This window comes from Juglans microcarpa x Juglans regia, chromosome 7D (genome assembly GCF_004785595.1).
Source record: "Juglans microcarpa x Juglans regia isolate MS1-56 chromosome 7D, Jm3101_v1.0, whole genome shotgun sequence".
Lineage (NCBI taxonomy): Eukaryota > Viridiplantae > Streptophyta > Magnoliopsida > Fagales > Juglandaceae > Juglans > Juglans microcarpa x Juglans regia.
This window is the reverse complement of record NC_054606.1, coordinates 1,387,473-1,410,020: the sequence shown is the minus strand read 5'-3', so window position 1 is coordinate 1,410,020 and position 22,548 is coordinate 1,387,473. Positions and strand designations below refer to the sequence as shown.

Below are 22,548 nucleotides of genomic sequence, written 5' to 3'. Positions count from 1 at the left end.
TTTGTACACTTCAATAATATAAAATTTAATATAAAATAATTATTTTGACCAACCACATTATTAAAATACGAAAAAAAATATGCAAAATACTATATGTACCATTTTTATATATTATTAATTTTAAAGCTATAGATACTTCAACAGCAATATCAAAACAGTTCTTCTATATACAGTCGTTAGATATAACCGACGTACAGTCATCCATGCCACGTCAGATTTAAAATGAATTATTCATCTCTCATCAGCTCGATCTTTCTCTCATTAGCTCGGTATTTCTCTCTCACCAGCTCCAGCAACTCAGCCTATCCCTCTCATTAATTATGTCTCTCTCATCAAGTATCTCCACGTCAACCATATTTGCACACCGTTTGCACCAGGCATTTGTAACAAGCTTTTTCATATCAAAAACATTTTTTGGGTGCATTTGGCATGTCTTTTAGCTATTTATATGATGATATGAATAACACACGAGTTCTGTATATTGATTAATTAATAGGAGTGGGCACCGTGACCCACTCGACTCAGTTGCCGGCAATGGATGTCGGACATGATACCCGAACCAAACTGGTAGGTACATGACTGCAAGGAATGCCATGCCACAATTACAAACAGTATTATATAAATATATATATATATATATATTTTATACATCCCAATACATGTTTAATCAGTATTACAAATACAACATTAACTCTCTTCTGGAGAGAAAAAAATATAAACAAAGTACTTGTTACGACAGAAAAAAGAGACGAGGTCTCTAAATCCAAGGGTGGGGGGTAAGAAAAGTTTAAGCATGCGCGAGAGGCTCTGCTGCAACAATAGGCCCAGGGTGCTTAAAAAAAACAAAAAAAAAAAAAACTCTTGTCATGGCACTGAGACAGCAGCACTTGACCTATTCTTAAAAACTGAGGAGAAAAAAACACGAGTTGCTATATAACCAACTCATGTAGCATCCTCCACTTTGCAGCTAATAAGCCAAAATAAAATAGTAGTTGAAGAAAAACACTTCCCCCATCAACTTTGGAAAACAAAAAAAGAACACATGAAAAGAACAATGAACCATCTGCCTTCCATCCATGACTTGTAATTAAAAGAAACAAGTGATGATGCAGAAACACACTCTAATCCATCCACATGCCAAGCTTTTGGTGCCTTTTCTTTCAGCTGTTCCTTCTTACGAAGACTATCTCCCGACTAGGTAGATGCTGAAAAACACTGTTATTCATCATTTGTTTTGAGTCCCTCTGAGATTCTGACTCCAGGAGTCTTATCTGTAATTTGGATCCATATAAAGAACAATGAGACTTCATATAGAATTGTATCACAGAATGTACATTTGTTTGTGTTTTTTTTTTTTTACACACGCACACTCCCAAGTTGGAACAGCTAGCCTATTAAACATGGTAGACCTTGATGCCTGAATTTACTCATCATTCTCTGATAGATTGGCAAGATCAATATATCAGTAGCAAAGGAAATAGTGTAAGAAACTGAAATTTTCAACTGAAGCTACAAATCCAATATCAAAGGTTTAGAAAACTAACATTGGGTTTCCTATTTAAGAAGTTTAGAAATTGATTCAGTATTCCAAAGACTTTCGTGGAAGCAAACATGCAGAAATCAAAACTAAAAGTATGTATTAATTTCAAGGCTGTGACAACTTAGAAGTTCTGGCCGAGTCTTCAAAAGTTCTTTCATTGGTTGGAAGAGTCTCAAGTAATGAGGAAACTTCACATTTTTGCCATAAGGGTATTTTAATAATTTCTTGTTCTTGGGTGGGATTCTGAAGAACCTGAGGAGGCATACTCTCGGCCTTAGCCTTAAACTAGATGCCATTCTATAGGAAATGTAGCCAGCACAAAACTTCATAACATTCAAGCGTACAATTTTTTTTTTTAAAAAAAAAATTGTTTGCTACAGGATTTTTCTTTTCTTTTACAAGTCTTGCTACAGGAAATTGAGACGAAAAAGTAACAAATTATAGCACAAACCTCATAATGTTCAAGCAATGATGCAAACAATGTTGCAACTCCTTGAATTACAAATTTCTGACCCACACAGGCACGTGCACCGGACCCAAAGGGAAGAAATGCTGCATTGTCGTTTGGATCATTTAAGATGAAGAAGCTCTCTCCGAGATGTTCATGCTTTTCAGCATTCCCTGGCAACAATTATTACCATATATTCATTATAGTTAAATTATTTTAACTTTGAGGATGTGATTATGCAAAATTCAGGTCACAATTGTCAATTATTCCCCAACTCACTGTCATGTAGATTAGAGGGTGATCAAATGCAAGCTAGATTTGGATGCACATAATACTCAAAATACAACCATAAAATTTAATAGTGCAGACCATATTCATTCGTGAGATATGGCTAAATCATCTATTTTGTGTGAACAAGAAGATATTATACAAAATTGAACAAGGAGAAAGATTACAGTAGGCATGTCACAAATTATACTATTAACTGCCAGAAGACATGGAACAAGGCATTGTGGATATTAATACTAATATTATGTGATAATAAATGACTGTACAATCGACAAATAAAATATGGTGCAACTATGGAAACATTAACATTGGATTTACGCAGGTGTGAAACCTGTACTAGATGTATTAAGCACCAAATCAGATCCATTTCCAGCCTTCGACAGAAAACGATATGGATTGAATTCACTGGCATTTTCCCCCCAACTAGAATCATCCATCTGTAACAACTGCACAGGTACAACCAGCACTGCTCTAGCTGGTATGGTTACACCAGTTTCAAGTCTGAAGTCTGAAGAAGTACGAGGAAAAAAGGAAAAAAAAATAGAGATTACAAAAGGGGTGTAATAAAATATAAAATAAATAATAAAAAAGAAGTAAAAACAGCAAGCAACAATCATGATCAGTTACAGTGAAAAAGTATAATAAAAGCAACATACATCAATGTAAACGTGCTACAGATAGATAGGGAATATTATACAGCATGAAAATGAAGTGTCCATAAGAATTTTGTATCCAAGAGCTCCACAGCTTAGGAAGAACCACCACAACCATGGTCTCAACCTATAGGATAGACAAGCCAAGATAAATTGTTGACCAAAAAGTTTGTAAGAGCCCAACAAAACCAAAAATGTCATACTAATTAATATCCTCTTATATTGCATTCTTGAGTATGGCCATAGTTAACTATAAAAATATAAATACACAGTAGGAAGAAAAACTCATCTCATTGATAGAAAATTGTTACTTGCTTGACTATTTGCATCGGGGCAAGTGACGCCACTATCTCTAGAAACTACAAGTAAAAGTAATGCACATGATAACATGAAGAAAGAACACTTTAACTTTGAAGATGTATCCCAAGAACCACAAAAAGTATATCAGGAATGATAATTCCTGATATACTTTTTGTGGTTCTTGGAATTCATCTCTTACCTTTCAAGAAAAAAAAGTATATCAGGAATGATTGAAGGTATTATAATGATTGGGTTTCAAAATAAAAAGCTGATAGCGCTTCCATTCCTTAGCTAGATATATTAAAATAATTCGTATGTATACAATAACTCTATGTTTCATCTGGTATAAAAAAAATAAAAATACGGAAGTTGGATGTCTAAGATAAACCCGGCCCATCCCAGTACGGATAATGTGCGTATGAGAGAGAGAGAGAGAGAGTAACCCACTATGCAATGTTAAGCAATGCCTTACCATGTTTCAAAGAACATCTCTGAAGCAAAGGCCCTGCTGGTAGAAGACGAGCAGATTCATAAACAGTTGCTAATAATAAACGCATCTTATCAACACATTGTTGGTCTTGTTTCATTGACCCATTCCTTGCCATAATGATCTCCGAGTAAATCTACAGGATACACAAAAATTACAATGTCGGATACTCATTCCTTAACAAAAACTATTGGCAACTGATTTTGTCTTTTAAAAAGCAAGTTACAGCAGAATTAGAATCCCAGTAAAACAAATTAGATCAATGCACAGTTTAATTCAAACCCTGATCAGACCATATATATATATATATATATAAACTTAGAAATGGTTAAACTTCCAAACACCGAAGAAGAAATTATGTTCTAATCGAGGTCAGCAGAGTGAGTGTGCAAAGAATGCAGCAACCAGAAAAGAAGCTCCACTTAGACGTTATAGGCACACTTCCTTCCGTGCTTTACTAGTGATCAAAATGCTTCATGTGTTTTTCATAGACGATATCAGTCAACAACCAATATAACAAAGATTGCAGAAATTATGCAGCAAATACACATTGGAGACAGAAAGCGGGTTAATGATAAAATAAAGTTCTGTATGCAAGCAAGAACACACCACACCCCACTAATATTCCAGAATGAGCAAGATTATAAATCCACAAAATTTGAGCAAAACATTAAAGAAAGAATTAAAGGTCTCATGTGACTCATAACTTTACCAGTCAAAAGTGGAGGGGGAGGGCAAGGAGCTTAAAAGTTCTAGGAGTTGCATCCAATTGAACACTTCTAAAAGTTTGATTAACTACATCTGACATCAGTTCGGGAAAAATGAACTTGGAGCGGCATGACCTTCAAATAAAAAGGATGAGAGGAAAGAAAAGACAGCTACCTTCTCCTGGATTTGTGGATGTGTCGCAAGCCTTGCCAATAAATTGCCAATCAACCCCGAGGTAGTTAGGCATCCATGGAACATCACTCCCATGAAATTTCCACATGGTTCCTCTGTTGCATTAAGATGACCATTAAGCACACCAAAACAAGATAGTGAACCAGATGCAGACTCCATTCCCATATTTGTAATCCCATTATAATGGTTTCCATCCTTCTGTTGAAAAAGCTTGTTGTTCTTTTGGCACTGTTGAACAATATCTTGAGTTAAGAGTCTTAACTCTGTGCATAAATGCTGGTAACTCCAAAATCCCCGTTTCCAGTAGGGTGTAATGCTATATGAGGCCCAAAAGCAAGCATCTTTAGCAATCATCGTGAGAAGCTCCTCATAAACAGTTGCCTTGGACCATGTTAAGAATGCATCTCCAAAGAGTGTGGATCCCAATAAGGTAAAAGCCATATGCTGAGAAACCATGTTACAATCCAGGCTGCCTTCGGCCATGAACTTGTTCAGTCTCTCCATGATACAGTCCACAACCTTTGTAGGAATTGCAGGAGGTTTCTCAATCAATCTCCCACTCAATTCTGTCGCCAATGATTCCCTCCTCCTTTGCACCTGCATGTGATGTACAAAACATTAATACACATGTACATAAATATATGCATACACATGTGAGTTATTTTGTTCAGCAAGAAGTATGTTGATTCAAACCTGACGGCAAAATAATTAAATAAAAAAATATAAAAATGTGCAATTTCTTCATGTCATCTTTGAGAAGCCATCATGATGTAGTAATAAAGAAATGTAAGCTCAGTGATTTTAATAGAAGGAAAGGCTCATAAGACAAAATGCGAATCTATTAAAATAGATCATTATGAAAGAAAGATGAAAGATATTGTAGTACAAAACCAAACCTCCGAATAAAGAAACAGTGGAATGATTGTATAAAGTAAAAATGCATGGTCATACGACAAAAGAAAGCGATGTGGTAGAAACAGAATAAAAAAATTCTAGTATCAGCTGAAGATTAAAAAAACAAATCAACATTTATCCAAACACAACTTTTGTAAACCAGCACTGGCCAGAGAAAGTTTTGGAATAATCAACGTGTTTAGAATGAGAAGCCAAAGTTCACATGCAGGAAAATAAATAATATCCATGCCACCAACTCAAGATGATGGGGAGAGGCACTGACACATGAGTCCAAATTCATTGCTGAACTCCCGAATCTCATCCAGCTTTTTTTGTCAAGCAGCATAATATGCAATAATGCCAAGGCATAAAATAAGAAATCAAAACAATAAAAATTAATGTCCTTCTACTTTACTAATGCATCAAAAGTTCATGAATATTCTACCAAGTCTCAAGTGGTATAAAGAGGTCAAAAGTGATATTAAGTGCTCTAACATGCATTGTCTTTCCCGGGTTTAAATCAACAGTAATACTAATGCTGCTTCTCATATAGGACTAGAACATACAAATGGGAGGGAAAAAGGGAAAAAGATGGAGGTGGTATTGAAACCTAAGTTCATACCTCGTCAAAGGATGAAACAAAGAGGCTCGTAGGCCCAAAGGCCAATCGGAATGCCCTCCCAGTCAAAGGCAATTTATCCTCAGCCTTTAAAAGCATTTCCTTGATAAGTCCTGGATCCTTCATTGATACCAAAAGCTGAGTAGGACCCAGCCACAACTTGACAATTGGTCCATACTTCTTGTGTAAAACAGATAAAACTTCTGAAAGCCAAAAGGACAGTTAAGTTATACCCTATACAAAGGAACACACATCCCAAAGATCAAATAGAAGCTAATTCTAAATCATCCAAGACCAGAAACAGGCTACCATGAGAAACTAAATTAAATGCTAGAATCCGAGTAACAAATGAATTCGAATTTAATTCGAATCATCTATATTTAGTTATATCAACTGAAAAAGATTATAGCTTCAATCAAATGAAGAAAAAAATTAATTACAAAAAAATCAAATAAAGAAAACAATCTAGAGTTCATCAAAGGGCAAATGTTCATTTTGATATTCTATGCAGCAAAACAGGGGGTTTAACATTAAGTCATTCTTGTCGAAAGAGACGAAGATGATGATACTGGGCATGGTATGAGAAATAGCAACTTGTCAGGCTGGCTACTCTGGTGAGATCAACTTTCTGAAAATATATACATTTCCAATGAGGAGAAAATTGTATAAACAGGAAATTCTCAAGCGTAGATTCTTCTTGATCATTTGGGAGTTAAAAACTTAACAGACTAATCAATGAATAATAAAATCCATTGCTTAGTTAACCTTCGGAACAAGGATAATTCTAAAAGGACCGAGCAATCCAACCAACAATAACATCGATCGATTCAATAAGTGGATTATCTTAACACAAAAGCACATCGTCGACAAATCAAGCAATTATGAATCCAAATTCTTGCAAGAGTAATGATATTGACTACTCGAAAGATTGAACAGGTGAATTGTAAAAAGCTTCTAAATGCACAAAAAAAATGAAATTCAGCATGTACAAGACTGATAGATCAGCTAAAAGAATTACTCAAAAAGAGAGAAAAAAAAAACTATAATCGGATTAATTTCGGAGAAATACATGAATACAAGTGGACTAAAATACTGACTTCTAATCTATTAATCATCTAAACCCCATTAAAGTTCCAAACTACCCCCAACTAAAACAAATTCAACCACCTGACTAACTAAGTTGCAGAAACGGCAAAATAGAGACTTAAAGATCCTTCTTCGCTTTTCCTTTTCTCCATTTTCACCACGAAAATCTCTAGCGAGTAAAGATTTTAATAGAAACAAGATAGTTACAATACTCGAATTTCTCAAATTCCTATAAAATTTCAACTCAACCAAACGGCAACTGAAATTCCCAAGAGAATCGAACTGACCGGTGAGATTTTCCAGGGAAATGAGCTTGGAGTGGCCGTAGAAAGAGGTACACGGAGGCCCGGGGATATTCCGGGCCTGGGCCCAAAGCCGGAAGAGATTGAAGACTTTTCGGAGCAGAAGAGCGGTGACGGCGATGAGAGAAAACCAGAGGAATGCATTGAATTCCCTGGTGGCGAAGTCCCTGAGTAATCGAGAGGTTTGCAGGGAATCGCGAGTCCCGGATTTAGTTTTAGAAGATTGAAGTAGAGAGTTGAGAAAGGTGGTGGTGGGAACTGCTCCACATGATTTCATTTTCTCGCCAGAGAAATGAGAGAGGGTGTCTACTCCGTGGCTTTGTAACGTAGGCGGCTCTGACTTTTTGGTTCCTGTGATAAGGATCTCCCCTTTGTTTTCTTTTATTTTATTTCTCACGGATCGGGATCAGCGTCCTCTTGGAGACAGGTGCATATAATACGTGGATTTTCAATACTAAATCTCATTATTGATCGTACGGATTCTAATATTACATATTTTAATATTTTATATTTTCTCTCTGTCTCTCTCTTTGAACCATAAAATATATTCTTTTGATAAATAAAAATAAATAACATTTTAATGCTTATAAATTATAAATAAATAATTTACTTCAAACATTCAATATGGTTATAAATAAATGAATAATTATATTTACAGGGCATGTCCTTCGCACCAACTTATAACCAACATTTCTCTAATTAATGCTATATATAAATTTAGGCCGTACAAGGTTTTATAAAAAAATGTTGAACATTTCATAAAAATAAGTTTTTAAATGGGTTTTACGTTTTTTTAAAGAGTTTGCATTAGACATGCACGCATTATTTTTATTTTTATAAATATTTTAACCACAAATAGATTTCACATAAATAAATTTATAAACTGACTTGACTTGATACGATTAAAGATGTAACCGGTCCAATTTAGTCTGATTTTAAACAAAATCTATGACCGAACCGGTATGTACCGATTTTATATTTTTTAAAACCGATTACGTCTCGGTTACTCACCTAAACCAGTACCTCCCGTTTTACCGGTTTTCTGTCCGGTTCGATTTTCTGATTTTTTAAAAATGTAAAAAATATATAATAAAATGTTACTTTTTATGATAAAATGTTAGTAATAATTTAATATATATATATATATATAATGTTTAAAGCATATGATCAATTAAATTTTTATCTTTAAGATTAAATTTTTATTTTATAAATTATAATAACATTATCTTATATATAATTATATTAATAGCATATGATCAAACAAATTACAAATGTTCATATTTAAGATTAACATTTTATGTTATAATTTATAAATTATAATATGAAATTATTTCATATATAATTATATATAAAAATTTAATATATAATTATATATTATATATAAAACTTATATATATAAATATTTTGTATAATATATAAAATTAATTTATATATATATATTTTTCCAACCAGTCCTGTCCGGACCGGTTTTCTGGTTTAAATTTACACTCTTAGATATGATACGTTAGATTGTAAAATTATTTTATTGTAAAATAAATCTAATATATCATATAAAAATATATTAATTTGTAAGTTTGTTTTTGTAAGATCTATTTTGTGACTGTATCAATTATCTTCCCTTTTATCAATACACTATGTGTTAAAATTATACCTTTGTTGATATAACCATCTTTCCTTTAGAAATACAGTAAGTAAATCTCAAACAGTTTTCAAAATTTAAAGAAAACAAACTTGATATAATTTGCCATCAATTTTATAACACGACAATGATACCCTTAATTTACTTATGGACAACCACTATAATGTTTGTGGAATCGTGTCACATGTTAAAGAACATGATAATAACATTTAAGTCATACCGATATTCCTAGTAAGGTCTTTGATTTTAATGTTACAACATTGTCAACAATGGTGATGATTATTGCGAAAATAACAATAATTGTTATAATCGAGATATTGACTGAAAATGAGTAATAGTGTCTACTGTCCCATGAACGAAGGTGATAATAGAATTTTAAAGTTGATATTTGAAAATTTTAATTTAAAAATATCTATAAATATTAAAGTACTCATTTTATCATCAAAACAATAAAAACTCGAAGGTTTTAACTGATCAAACGAGTTTATCGTCATTGAATAATACAGATGATATCTATAAAAAAGATTAAATTATGGATATAACTGCAATAAGAGTAATTATTTGGACTTAGAATGAAAGAAATATCAATACATAAAGTAGATTTCTTTGTTTAGATCTTGAACTACTCTCAACTCATCTCAACTCATTATTACAACTTTTTCAAATTTCAACACAAAATATAATAAACAATTCAACTTTTTCAAATCTCAAAATAATAATAATATTAAAAAATAATATTTCAACAATATTTTATCGTCTACTCAACTCAACTCAATTCACTTTAATATCCAAACACACTCTTAATATCACTTATTGTTGTCACTGAAGATTTTAGTATGAAATGCTCAATAAATATTATGAAATATTTTAAAGTATAATTTGATTTAAACTTTTGAATTTTATAAATCAAATCACACCATTTAATTGACATGAATGATGTATTTTATATACTGAATTGATAATAGAATAATTTAAATATTATAGAACTATTTGCATTTCGATATCTTTTTTACTCTATAATTGCGAACAATAATTATAATAGATTTTGTATTAAACTGATAAATGTTTACCATTGTCAAATATTGCTTAATCCAATAAAAAAAATCACAAAATGTCAAAACTCTAATTTTAAGTCAATCATTACCCAAAAAAATATAAACTAGTTATCAAAGATAACTAGTACGTATTGATATATGCAATACCATTTTTTAACGAGTAATATTATATATCATATTTATATTTTATTTTTAAAGTATTATGTAAGATATAATATATTTATTACCATCGGATGATAAATAATTATTTAATAAATAATTAGTTAATTATGATAAATGTGTTATATCTTACATGATGAAATGAAAATAATATAGTAGTATAGTGTATAGATTTTTTTTTTCGACCCTATACAAAATGAAAGATGATTATGTAAAATTTAAAATTTAAACCAAATCAAATTAGAAGAAAAATATTTTTTTTATCGGAATAACACTATACCGTTAGACGGTTGTAATACGTTATAAAATAGTTACATTTACATTTGTATCGTAATTATTTGAAAACTTTTATTTTTAAATGAGCTTATCAAAATGGAAAGTTTGTAGTTTGAACGTATGATTTTTTTGGGGCATTTGATTAGTTAAATCTGGTGTAATTAATTCAGCAACCTGGACTGTGCATTAAGGACGTTTGGGTGGATGGAAGGTGGGATGAGGGACAACTCATGGAGCTGGTTGGCGAAGATAAAACGAGGCAGATTATCCAGCATATACCAGTTGGGAAGGAGGGACGGGATACCATCATCTGGCAACCTGCTAGTGATGGTCATTTTTCCTTGGCAACTATTCGGGACATTATTCGGGATAAGAGGGGTTGAACAGTTAGGGATGGAGTGGATTTGCACATTGCTTTGCCCAAAAAAATTATAGTCTATACGTGGAAAGCTAAGGTAAATGGTTTGGCTACAAATAATAGAATTCAGACCCTGGGCATCCTTGCTTGCTACGATTGTTGTTCGATGGGTAGTTGTGAGTCGTTTGATTATGTGTTGGCTACAAGGGATATTGCAATAAAAGTCTAGGATTTTGTAGAAACTGCTTTGGATCTTCCTCGCTCGGTGACTTATTCGCGGTAGGCGAGGGTGTTGCATTGGTTTTCTTTCGCCAAAAAATATTCTTAGTGTGGTGTACTTATTGGTATCCTTTCTTGCCTTATCACGTGGCGGCTTTGGCCGAGACGTTGTAAGGCGAGGGTAAAGGGAGTTGTCGAGCCAACAGTGTATGGCTAGCTGTCAAAGTGGGGCTACAGAAGCTATCTGACTTTCTCGTGAATAGTAGGTCTTTTCTTGGTGCTTTCTTATTGCATTTTGGCCATAGTTCTAATAACATGGCAGAGTTGAGAGCCCTACTACTTGGTGTGCGCATATGCAAATAAATGGGGTTTATGCAGTTGGAACTGGAGTGTGATTCAATGTTGATTGTCAACTAGCTGTTGGTCAAGAAGTGTTTGAATTAGTATTTATGGGATTGCTGGGATGAACTCCTCTCTTTGTTAAATGGCCTTCGATTCACCATTGTTCATCAACATAGAGAAGACAACAATTTGGCTGATTTTCTTGTGAGATGAAGGGAGGAGAGTATTGTTAGAAGATACACGGATTGGATCTCATTACCAATGCCTTTGAGGGTATGCTTAGATTGGATAAACGGGATTTGCCACATATTAGAGTTTGAGGTTTTGTTTGCTAGTTTTTGGTTTTGGTTTTATTTTGATGGTTTGTTGTTTTGTTTGGTTCTCTTTTGTTCTACAGTATTCATCTGCCATAAATGAGACTTTTCAATAGAGTATGGAGATTCTGCCCACTTTGTATTTTATTTAAAAAAAAATCTAGTATAATTAAAAGAAAAAAAAAAGAGATTCGGTTGGCTATTTGGTTAATCAAGGAAATTATGTTAATTAGTGTAATGGGGTAAATATTAAAATAATATATATACTTTGCTCAATGGGTAGATTCGAGTTTCCTTGAAATTTTAAAAACGATAAAATGAATTGAGTTTTTAATCAATGAATTATTAAAAACTTACTCCACTATTGAAAAATCAAGAGTAGTGCAAAATATTTCATTAAAATATATTCACAATCTGATGTGTATACATATGATATGTTAGATATATTTTATAATAAAAATAATATTATAATATAATATAACATATAAAATCATGTTAATTTATGTTTTTAATTTCATGAAATTATTACTAAAACATTATCATAAATTAAATACTATTATACTTTATTTTTCTTTACAAGAAAGGGCGAAAAGAAATGAAAAAAAGGGAGAACAATTTAACAAGAAGCATTGGCGCCAAAAGAACAACCCATGCGCATTTCAAAAGGGGTTCTCTCCCAATCATGAAGCGAAGTCCGCCTGGGGCTGGGGATCTTCCAAAATAGGAATGGAATAAATCACAGCAAAATAAGCCAATTAAAAGACAAGGGAAGAAGATAGCGCGGAGAAAACGCCTCGTAACGCTCACTCGCTCACTCCTCGGGCCTCGGGGGCTTCGCAGTCGGTTCTTCTTACTCTGATCCCTTGCTTCTTTTTTCGCCTTCAAGTTCTTATGTAATGGCGAATATGCCGCCTACTCCCTCTCCGTCTCGCACCACTTGCGGTTCTCTACTCCAGGAATTGCAGGTTCTCTCTCTCCCTCTCTCTCTCTCTATGCTCGCTTTCTGTTTCATTACCACGATCCATGATACTTCTGCGGATGATTCACATGTGCGTGCGTTTGTCTATGTTTTTGTTTTGAATTTTACTGTAAGTTTTTTTTGTCCTCATTAAACTATTTTCCGTAGTTTTGGGTTTGGTGCTGGATGCGAATATGCATCCATTTACAGTTTTAGGCCCCAATTTAATGCCGGGCAGTTTGAAGCTCTCAATGGTGTTGTATTAGTTCAGTTCCCATTGCGTGCGAGTCATAGTTTATTTCTTTTGGGAACTTTGATTCTCTCATAATGCTCTAAATTAAACCCAGAAATTTTGCTTGGCGTGTAATCTTTTATGCATTTGGTTCTTCGGTCATCTAGATAATATGGGACGAAATTGGGGAGAGTGACAGCGACAGGGACAAGATGCTTCTACAACTCGAGCAAGAGTGCCTCGACATTTATCGGAAGAAGGTTGAAAAAACAAGAAAGTACAAGGCTGATTTGCATCAGTCATTAGCCGAGGCTGAAGCTGAAATCACCAATATCGTCTCTGCCCTAGGGAACATGCCTCTTTTTCACGGGTTTGTTACTTTTTACATTATTAACGTTCTTGTTGCATTTATTTCATTGCAGAAAATGCAATTCTCTATCGATTTTTTTATACGATAATTGAGGACCTTAGCACCTGCTGTGTGCTTTCTGTAGAATAGTTACATATCATCCTTCCATGACTATATCATCTTCCATATTATTTGTCGAGTTGATTTCCTCTCTGTACTGTTTGGAAAGGGAAGGGGCACTCTCAAGGAGCAAATATCTGCCATAAAACCTATCCTGGAGGAGCTGAGGTCAAAGAAGCAAGAAAGAATTAAGGAATTTTCAGAAATCCAGTCACAAGTTGTTCGGATCTGTGCAGAAATAGCAGGCAATGGTCAATCTAGCCTTTCTTCTGATCCTCAAGTTTCTGAAAGTGATCTGACAACGAAGAAGTTGGGAGAGCTTAAGTCACACCTTCGGGAACTTCAGAATGAAAAGGTTGCTTCAACAATAGTGATTTAGAGTTTTAAGTTGTAGAATACGAGTAATGGACATCCCATTTCACTTATGTTTGCTCCATTGTTTGTTTAACTTGCAGATTTTCAGATTACAAAAGGTCAACAGCCATATTAAAGCTGTCCATGAGCTGTCAGCTGTAATGTCAATTGATTTTTCTAAGACGCTAAATGAAGTTCACTCAAGCTTGACTGATCCCTCAGGTAGCCAATCAAAGAGCATCAGCAATGACACACTTGCCAGACTAACGGGTGTGATCCACACACTAAAGCAGGAGAAACAACAAAGGCTACACAAGGTGATTTAACACTGAATCTCTCTCTCTCTCTCTCTCTATGTCCGTGTATCTATTTATACGTGGGTGTAGTTTATACCAGTATACACTTGGCCGCTTCCATGCATGCATGCATATGCTTGTCTATGTTTTTAAAGCAAGTGGCCATATATGAATTCTATATACTCATGCCATTTTTATCTATATTTCCACCAAGGAAGATTTAGTCAGGGTTATTCTGTTCGTTTATATCTTCAACCTTGATCTGGCCATCAGGATCTTTGCTTATGTAATTTAACAGGCTATAGTCGCTCATTGAGCTTAGAGGACCAATAGCCTTGTGCTTACTGGTGAACCTAGGGTCTTGATATTCATCATGATAGCCTAGCAGTTTATGCTTGAAAGTTTACTTATGAAAATAAAAATGTCCGAGTTGCAATTCATAGCTTATCCGTTTAATAGATTCATTATATTTTATTTTGCGTGGCTTCATATTTTACAGAAGAAAGTATTAACACTTGATATTGGGAGGCGAAGAATACCATAGAACGGTAGAACCTGATGGTGGATCTCTTTTATTTGTTTCTCCTATAACTTTTAGCCATGTGCATCCTTACCTTAAATCAGCTATCATTTGGAGTTTTGTTTTGAACTATCCTTTTGCTTAAGGATTTGAGTTCTATTATGAACTAAGTGGCAATTACTAGGGTGGTGACATCAAATCTCAAACCAAGAAGGATGGTTTGGATGATACAGGCTTTGAGGCAGAATCCCCATGTGAGAAGAGTAAATGCATCATGATTTATGCACTATGGACTAAAGTATCCAAGATAAACCATAGTGTGTTACCAAAATCTGTGATTCCCATAGGAATACAGCAAGAACCTCTTTTTGTAAATCTTTCTTAATTTGCTTTCTAATTGATTGAGCAGGGTGCTCTCTCTCTCTCCCCCCCCCCCCCCCCCCCCCCCCCCCCTCTCCTATTTATACTTGGGCTGGTATCCTATGCCTTTAAGCTTTATGTTTAAGGGTGAACTTGGAAATTTTCATTTGGTGGTGTATTATATTCATAAAGTTTCCAAAAAAATTCTCTCTCAAGCATGTGCTTTTGCTGTAGCTTCAAGATCTTGGGAGGACACTGGTAGAGCTTTGGAATCTCATGGAGACATCACTAGATGAGCAAAAAAGATTTGAACATGTAACTAGCTTAATTTCTTCCTCGGTTGATGAGGTATTAAGACAAGGGTGCCTCGCTCTAGATGTCATTGAAAAGGTGATGCTTAGTATCTTTATTTTTTTTAGTTGCTTATATTCAGGGGATGGTATGTTGTAGTGTTAATGCTGTTGCACATATTGTTTCAGACTGCACTTGAAGTTGAGCAATTGAATGTGCTGAAAGCCTCAAAGATGAAGGAGTTGGTGTTCAAGAGGCAGATTGAACTGGAAGAAATCTACAATGGGGTTCATATGGATGTAGATAGTCATGCAGCACGACAGATTCTCATCAGCCTCGTAGATTCTGGTCCACCGGACTCTTCTTGTTCTATGTTTTCTAGACTTGCTTGAAACTATTTCAATTACTCTGAGTTGCACGTTAGACCATTATTATATAGATTGTCTGTTCGGTCTTCTTGATGCGCTTTCTGAGCTTGTATATTGTATTCCATCTTTTTAGAATTATTATCCTTTTTTTGTCGAGATTTCCTATTAAAATTTTCATACTTTTATGTATTTATAGCTCTAATACAGCTCATATTAATGTTTGGAACTATATCTCTTTCCTCCTGAATTCGGATGGGGGAAATTTTTTTATCGTCTCTATCTTCTTTTTTTCTTTCTTAGAATTGATTCCCTAGTAGTTTTTTATTCATGCGTGTGTAGATTTTTATGAAACTCTTTATTGATTGCATTCTGTTGTTTCAATTCTCTGATTCTGTGAGGCTGAAATGGTTTAGATTCATATCAGCTTTCCTACTGTTAGACTATGATATGGTTTCCTTTTCAAGGTCTTATATCATCATACTATTACTGTGCTTGATGTCGAATACATGTTTCTTTGAGGTAGAAACTGTTTTAAAATGGCTATGTGGTTGTTGTGCTCAAATGTCTTGATGTCTTCACAGGTAATGTGGATCTCTCTGATCTTCTTTCAAGCATGGATGATCAAATTGCAAAAGCGAAAGAGCAAGCACTAAGCAGGAAGGATATCTTGGACAAGGTAGAGAAGTGGAGATATGCAACTGAGGAGGAGAAATGGCTTGAAGAATACGAAATGGTAAATTGCGGAAATTCAATTATTCTATTAAATGCCAATCCATTTTCTCAGGAGTAATCCTGACATCTTGCTATGGCTGCCACTGTTATTTGATAATTTAACGGTTTTTACCAGTAAAAGATGCTATGGAACACCTTTCCTTGCCATGGGAAGCTTCTCGACTGATGCATAAATTACTGCAAGCATTCAAATTTGTTTTCCTTTTATTTGCTTTTTGCTCTTTTATACAATGTTCAAGTTAATGTTAATGGTTTAATTTATTGTGCTAAAGCTAGTCCCAGAAGACTTCCTTTGACTGGAATTGTCCTAGTAAATTGTGTGTAGATATAATTCCCAGAAAAACCGTGCACATCACAGTTTACTAGAATTGAATTTAGCTACTGAAAGACATCAGTGGATGGAGTCAGTAGCTGATGCAAGGTTGGAGGCAAAAATAAATATAGCTCTGTTGGCTTTTCTTTTTGGGCCGTTTCCAAAATATTTGGGAGTGTACAAAATCGAAAGAATTTACTAATTAACTTTCTTGTTGCCCTTAATTTGAATTCATGTTTTTTCAAAGTTAACCCCACCTTTTTTGACATATCTAAGGACACATTAGGAAGATAGTTGCATCTATTTTTCAATAAAATGTGTACTGGTTTTAACCTCTTGTTTATTTTGAGATAGACGGATTAGTTTTTACTTAAGGTGGCAAATGCTGGATAAATTTCAGCTCATTAATTAAATTAATGGTCATTGAGATTGATTTTAAAGAGAACAACCATGAGAAGCATGGGTGATATAATCGTACAGACCTGTTCAAATTAGATCTAATTAGGAGTTTGTACATTTTTAAAGTCCTTGTAATGAATATCTAATGAGAAGGATTTCTATTCTCTGAAGTTCTTTCTTGTGACTACCAATTTATTTGGTGTTCAAGTTTATGGTTGACCCAAGTCCGGCTGCTTGCCACCCCAAGATGGAATTAGAGCCCTAGGTTGGAAAAATTGTAGATAAAGGTTGTGTTGAGCAGTTAACATTTCTTATTGGTTAAATTTGGAGCTCGCTCCCCCGCTCGCTCTCTTACGCTCTCTTTTTCTAATGGTAATTGGTCCATACGTCTCGCTAGAACCTATAAGCAGCAGATTAAATTCAAGAACCACCTCACTCTCTCACAAGTTCATTCTGTTTTGTAATGTTACATAACTAACATTGATGGAGCAATTGAGCTGTATGTTATGCTTCTATAGGGTATGGTAACCATTTCATTTGCTACTAGATTAATATGATTAGCTATGATTTAGATCAAAGCATTTTGAAGCTCTTTACAGTGGAGACATACATTGATCCCCCCATTCCTCTCTCCTGCTACTTTATTATTGTATCAACTTATTGTCCAGGATGAGAATCGATACACTGCTGGAAGAGGAGCACACAAAAATCTGAAACGTGCTGAGAAAGCACGGAATCTGGTCAGCAAAATACCATGTGAGCTTGTAATCATCATTCATTGGTATAATTTGCATATATATTGCTTATTATGATTTAGAGAATCACATCTTCAGCAGTCAATTTAGTTATTCGCTTCAGTATGCCATAGATGAAGGGAATGCCAACTCGGTTATTGAATTTCAGCCACACTCTACTCATACTGAGAAATGAATTTTGTTTATTGGCCAAGAATTGCTAACAAAGCATGCTGACCCATATGGGACACGAATAAATTTAACAAAAATTGTGTTCTCCCTTTTTGGCGTCTTTGATACAGCTGTTTGGTACTGGTGACCATATTCCTGTTATATTGATCATTGTGTGAGGTTTTACATATCTGTAGTTCACTTAACAATCCTATCAGATTGTAGGCATAAAACTTATTAATGAATATAATGTGGTTCACTCGTATTCCATTGAAAAGAAGTCAAAAACAGAAAAAAAGAACTTTTTCTGTACTCTTATTTGCATAGAAAACAAAAGCAAATTTTTGGGCTCAAATTTGCTTTTATGCTTATCCTCTCTTTTTAAGAAATATGGAAGTTGAAGTGGATGTTGACTCTATTATAGACGTGTTGATGAAATTGTGAATGTTTTGCTTGGTTTCCTTCTTTGTGGTTACCACATGTTACAGCCTTAGAGGATAATAACATGCTTTGAAGAATTTTATAACAGTGCAATGGTATTCTGGCTAAATGTGACTTGAAATGATGAACTCTCATCTTATCAACTTTCTTAGACATTTTGTGATACCCCATATGGTAAGAATAAGGGTAGTGGTGTATGGGATCCCACATTGCTTGGGAAGAAGAAGCTATTGCTCTTTATAAGGTTCCAATAGACTTCAATTATATCATTAACTAGTCCTTTCGGAGTATAGGCCATGTGGTTAGAGTATTCCATTGGAACGTTGCAAATGGTATCAGAGCCTATCCCAACCGGAAATGTGGGACTTGGGCTGTGCCACCTACGACGGATTGGCCCGACAAGGATGTTGGGAATTTAAGTGGGGTAGATTGTGATACCCCATATGATAAGGACAAGGGTAGGTGGTGTATGAGATGCCACATTGCTTAGGAAGACAAGTTTTTGCTTTTTATAAAGTTTCAATGGAGCTCCAATTGTCTCATTGACTAGTCTTTTTAGAATATAGACCATATGATTTGGGCCTTCCATTAGGGTGTTACACATTTCCGAGAAAACTCTTCAATTATATTAGCTTCGATAGTAATCTTTGCCAGTTCGAACAAACTATTTTCCCCGGTTCTTTACAGAAGCTATGTTTTACTGACTTGAAAGTTAGTCACACTAGATTTAACTCACAAAACTGTTTTAGTTAAAACTCAATGAGACCTGAATTAATAGAAGGAAAAGTGCTTATAGAGTGTTACGGTCATCATTTGATTATCATCCACCTATTGTTCTTAACGGTCCTTGTTTTGTTAGTAATAGCTTCTAAATTTACACTTGAATAGTTGTTTCTCTGTGACCTCATATGCCATAACCACCTCTGCAAAAGTAGTGTATGCTTATTCCTGATTTTAGAAGTTTCACAGAACGAATGATTCTCGTGTGCTCCTAGTAGTGTTCTCATTGACGGCACTGAAAGGGAATTAATGTTTGGGGTTAACTCTATCAACAAACACAATGACAAAGGGGTTCTCTCCTTGGGGTAGACTTTGAACTGAGTTTATCAGCAATTAGGCATTCCTGAAGAACGTAAATTAAACAAGGTATCTGTGGGATCCTTCTGACCATGAATGCGATCCGATAGTGGGATAAAACTGTACTTGGTGAATTCTGACATCGAAGCTCACTAGTGACGATATTATATAGCAGCATTGATATCATATTTTTCATACTGAATATTAGAAAATGAAATGTATATATCAAGATGGGATAAGTTTGTATACGACCATGCGATGTATGATATATGTAGCAGTTATAATACGCTCTTTTTGTAATAAGTTCTACAAAATTGTATCCTTCAGTGCTTTTGTTGCCGGGTTAAAAAAAATCAGTGAGAACATGTTGGATTCTTGGGAACCGAAATGTCATTTGAACACGTGCTTCTGCTGTTTAGTTTCTTTATCAAGTTTATTCTCTTCTTTTTGTATATCACCTCTAAGACTTGAAGTGTCATTAAGTAAAATTTGACTCCTTGTTTATACAGCTATTTGCGAAAATTTGACTACAAAAGTAAAAGCCTGGGAGATGGAGAAAGGAATCCCTTTCTTATATGACAAGGTAGTAAACCAGCTTGTAATTTCAGCTGAGTTTATGGGTGTTATAATTTTTTTTTTTTACAAGTAAACGATTGTATTAAATAGGTGTTAAGATAAAAATACTGATTTCAAGTTCAGGTTTCCATCTTGCATAGCTTGAAAGACTACATTGTACTACGCCAGGAAAAAGAAGAGGAAAAGCGTAAATTACGGGTATGCTGATAATTACTGCTTTACGTTGTCTATAGTACATGATAGCATATATTGTCTTATAATCATTCTGGGTTGCTGATATTTCCATTTGCCTACTGTGGAATTTTTTCCCCCATCAACAGCAATGAACCATTTGCTATCTGGAAAATGTGAACACCTAAAACTTTCTGAATAATGTGGAAAAATCAGACGCTCAATAATTCATACTCATTCATCGTCCCTACATGAACAAAAAGACTTTTTTTGGACGAAATTCTTCATCCCAAAAAAGTATTTCAGTTACGTCATTATTAGTGGAATCAGCACATAGCTTAGGTCTACTGACCTGCATTTATGAAACGTTAGAAATGCTGCCAAATTGTTGTTGTCAAAGGGTTCCCAATGTGTTTGATCCAGATGGTGAATGATATATAGGACGGAAAACATGCTGACTTTGTTAGATTGATTAGTATATGGATGTTTGGTGTGGTTACATTCAAGTTAGATGTGTTTTTTTAAATGAATTTCCACCATTTCGGAGTGTTTGATAGCCATACCTTTATTTATTTGGTCGTCTCATAAGGTGTCTTGAACAAGGTTGAGATGAAGGGTCTTGAAATTACAGCTTATTAAGGATGCCAATCCTTGATATCGCCTATATTCCACACTAAAATTAATTTGATTGTGAAAATATATATATGTAATTGCTTTTTTTATCTGGTTTGTCTTGCAGGAGCAGAAACGGCTGCAAGACCAACTTGCAGCAGAACAAGAGGCCCGATATGGTTCAAGGCCTACACCAAAGAAGCCGCTGGGACAAAGCACCAGTGCTAACACCGTGGTTGGAACACCCACTGGTCGTCGTGTGGCAACTCCTTCAGGCCGCCATGGAATATCATCAGCTGGGAAGGAACATAGAGATGGCAGGATCAATAACATAATTCCTGTAAACTATGTCGCACTTCCAAAGGATGATTCAGTCTCAAGGGGAACATAGGCTGTTTTTCAATGTTTTGACCTAATGATTGTAAATGAGTGCATTTCTAGAATTCCACCCTCCCTCTCTGTATCTTACAGTAGAAGAACTCTTTCTTTCCATATAATAAGAAATTACATTAACTCTCGATATAATCATAATAATGTTAATGCCTTCTGTTTTCAGGATTGAATTATTCAGCATTATTGCATGGAAAAAGTATATGCGAGTTTCATGCTTTGGTGGTTCAATAGAGACCATGCATATATATAGGATCCAATAGCAGAGAAGTTAATATTATTTCTAGGAATCAGATCGAGCATGTCAAGAATTTGAGGAGGAAATTCATTATCTTTAGAAAATTATCCTCTCTCTTTCAGACAAAACTCAAAATCCAGACCATCTTTCAGAGAACCTAGCTAGCAACCAATTGAGCGGGTACGTGCTCAATTTCTGAGATGAAACTTTGTGCAACCAACTGGGAACCAAGCACATATGGGGGCCGGGGCCAGCAACCAGCTTATGTTTAGGACCGGACCCCTTCTGTGCATGCGTTCTCATGATGTGGAACATGAAAGTGAATTCCACTTCCATGTATACCAAGGGCCGGCATATATGGTGCATGCTTTACTACTGCCTAGCTATATAATTATGGCCGCTGGCCTGCATAATCTCAAGACCTCGATTCAGTAAAGTTCTTCAGAGTTATTTTTTTTCCCATTCCTCCTAATTTTCAATAGCATAAACTATAATCATGGGTGGGAATGATAAATCTTGTGGAAAGGACCTTATAATAATTATAATGTCTAGCTATTTCTTTTACATAATTACCTGATTCAATTGCATGGGCGTTGTATCAGAAATTATATATATATTTATGGCAAAGGGCTGTTCTTCTATGGTGGCTTTTAGTTTTGGACGCAATCTATATGCATCTGTTCCATTGCCTATTGCCAGCTCAAAAAGGGAGGGTACATAACTAATTTCTTCAACGTCATCATACTTGCTACCTCCACTACTACTTGTAATTCCTAGTTCTTGACAATTTGTATTATCCGACAAATCTGAAAAACTGTGCTTTCCGACAACGTCGATGTCGGCCCCAAAAGTCAAAACATCGTTAGCAAACTTTCGCTCCTGCATTCTTCACCATGTCTTTACAGAATTAAAAAGAAAATACATAAGTTTATTCATGCACTTGTGCCAATAAGAAGATATGTGCGTG

At 34.8% G+C, this 22,548-nt stretch overlaps 2 protein-coding genes across 2 annotated transcripts; one reads left to right on the top strand and one right to left on the bottom strand.

The window, feature by feature from the left end:
• Nucleotides 1-614: 614 nt before the first annotated feature.
• Nucleotides 615-7,883, bottom strand: LOC121239600 (cytochrome P450 72A397-like). The gene is made up of 7 exons (XM_041136875.1): nt 7,503-7,883; nt 6,133-6,332; nt 4,599-5,213; nt 3,702-3,852; nt 2,608-2,784; nt 1,992-2,161; nt 615-1,271 (listed from the first exon to the last, which is right to left on the bottom strand). Exons 1-7 carry the CDS (start codon nt 7,792-7,794, stop codon nt 1,161-1,163), a joined length of 1,716 nt encoding a protein of 571 aa, XP_040992809.1. The 5' UTR covers nt 7,795-7,883; the 3' UTR covers nt 615-1,160.
• Nucleotides 7,884-12,517: 4,634 nt separating this feature from the next.
• Nucleotides 12,518-21,486, top strand: LOC121240080 (65-kDa microtubule-associated protein 5). The gene is given in 12 exon segments (XM_041137539.1): nt 12,518-12,844; nt 13,237-13,420; nt 13,423-13,439; nt 13,648-13,893; nt 13,994-14,209; nt 15,303-15,458; nt 15,548-15,707; nt 16,309-16,460; nt 17,840-17,927; nt 20,104-20,177; nt 20,294-20,368; nt 21,081-21,486. Coding segments are annotated over 12 exon segments (1,701 nt in total). The 5' UTR covers nt 12,518-12,775; the 3' UTR covers nt 21,345-21,486.
• Nucleotides 21,487-22,548: the final 1,062 nt, after the last annotated feature.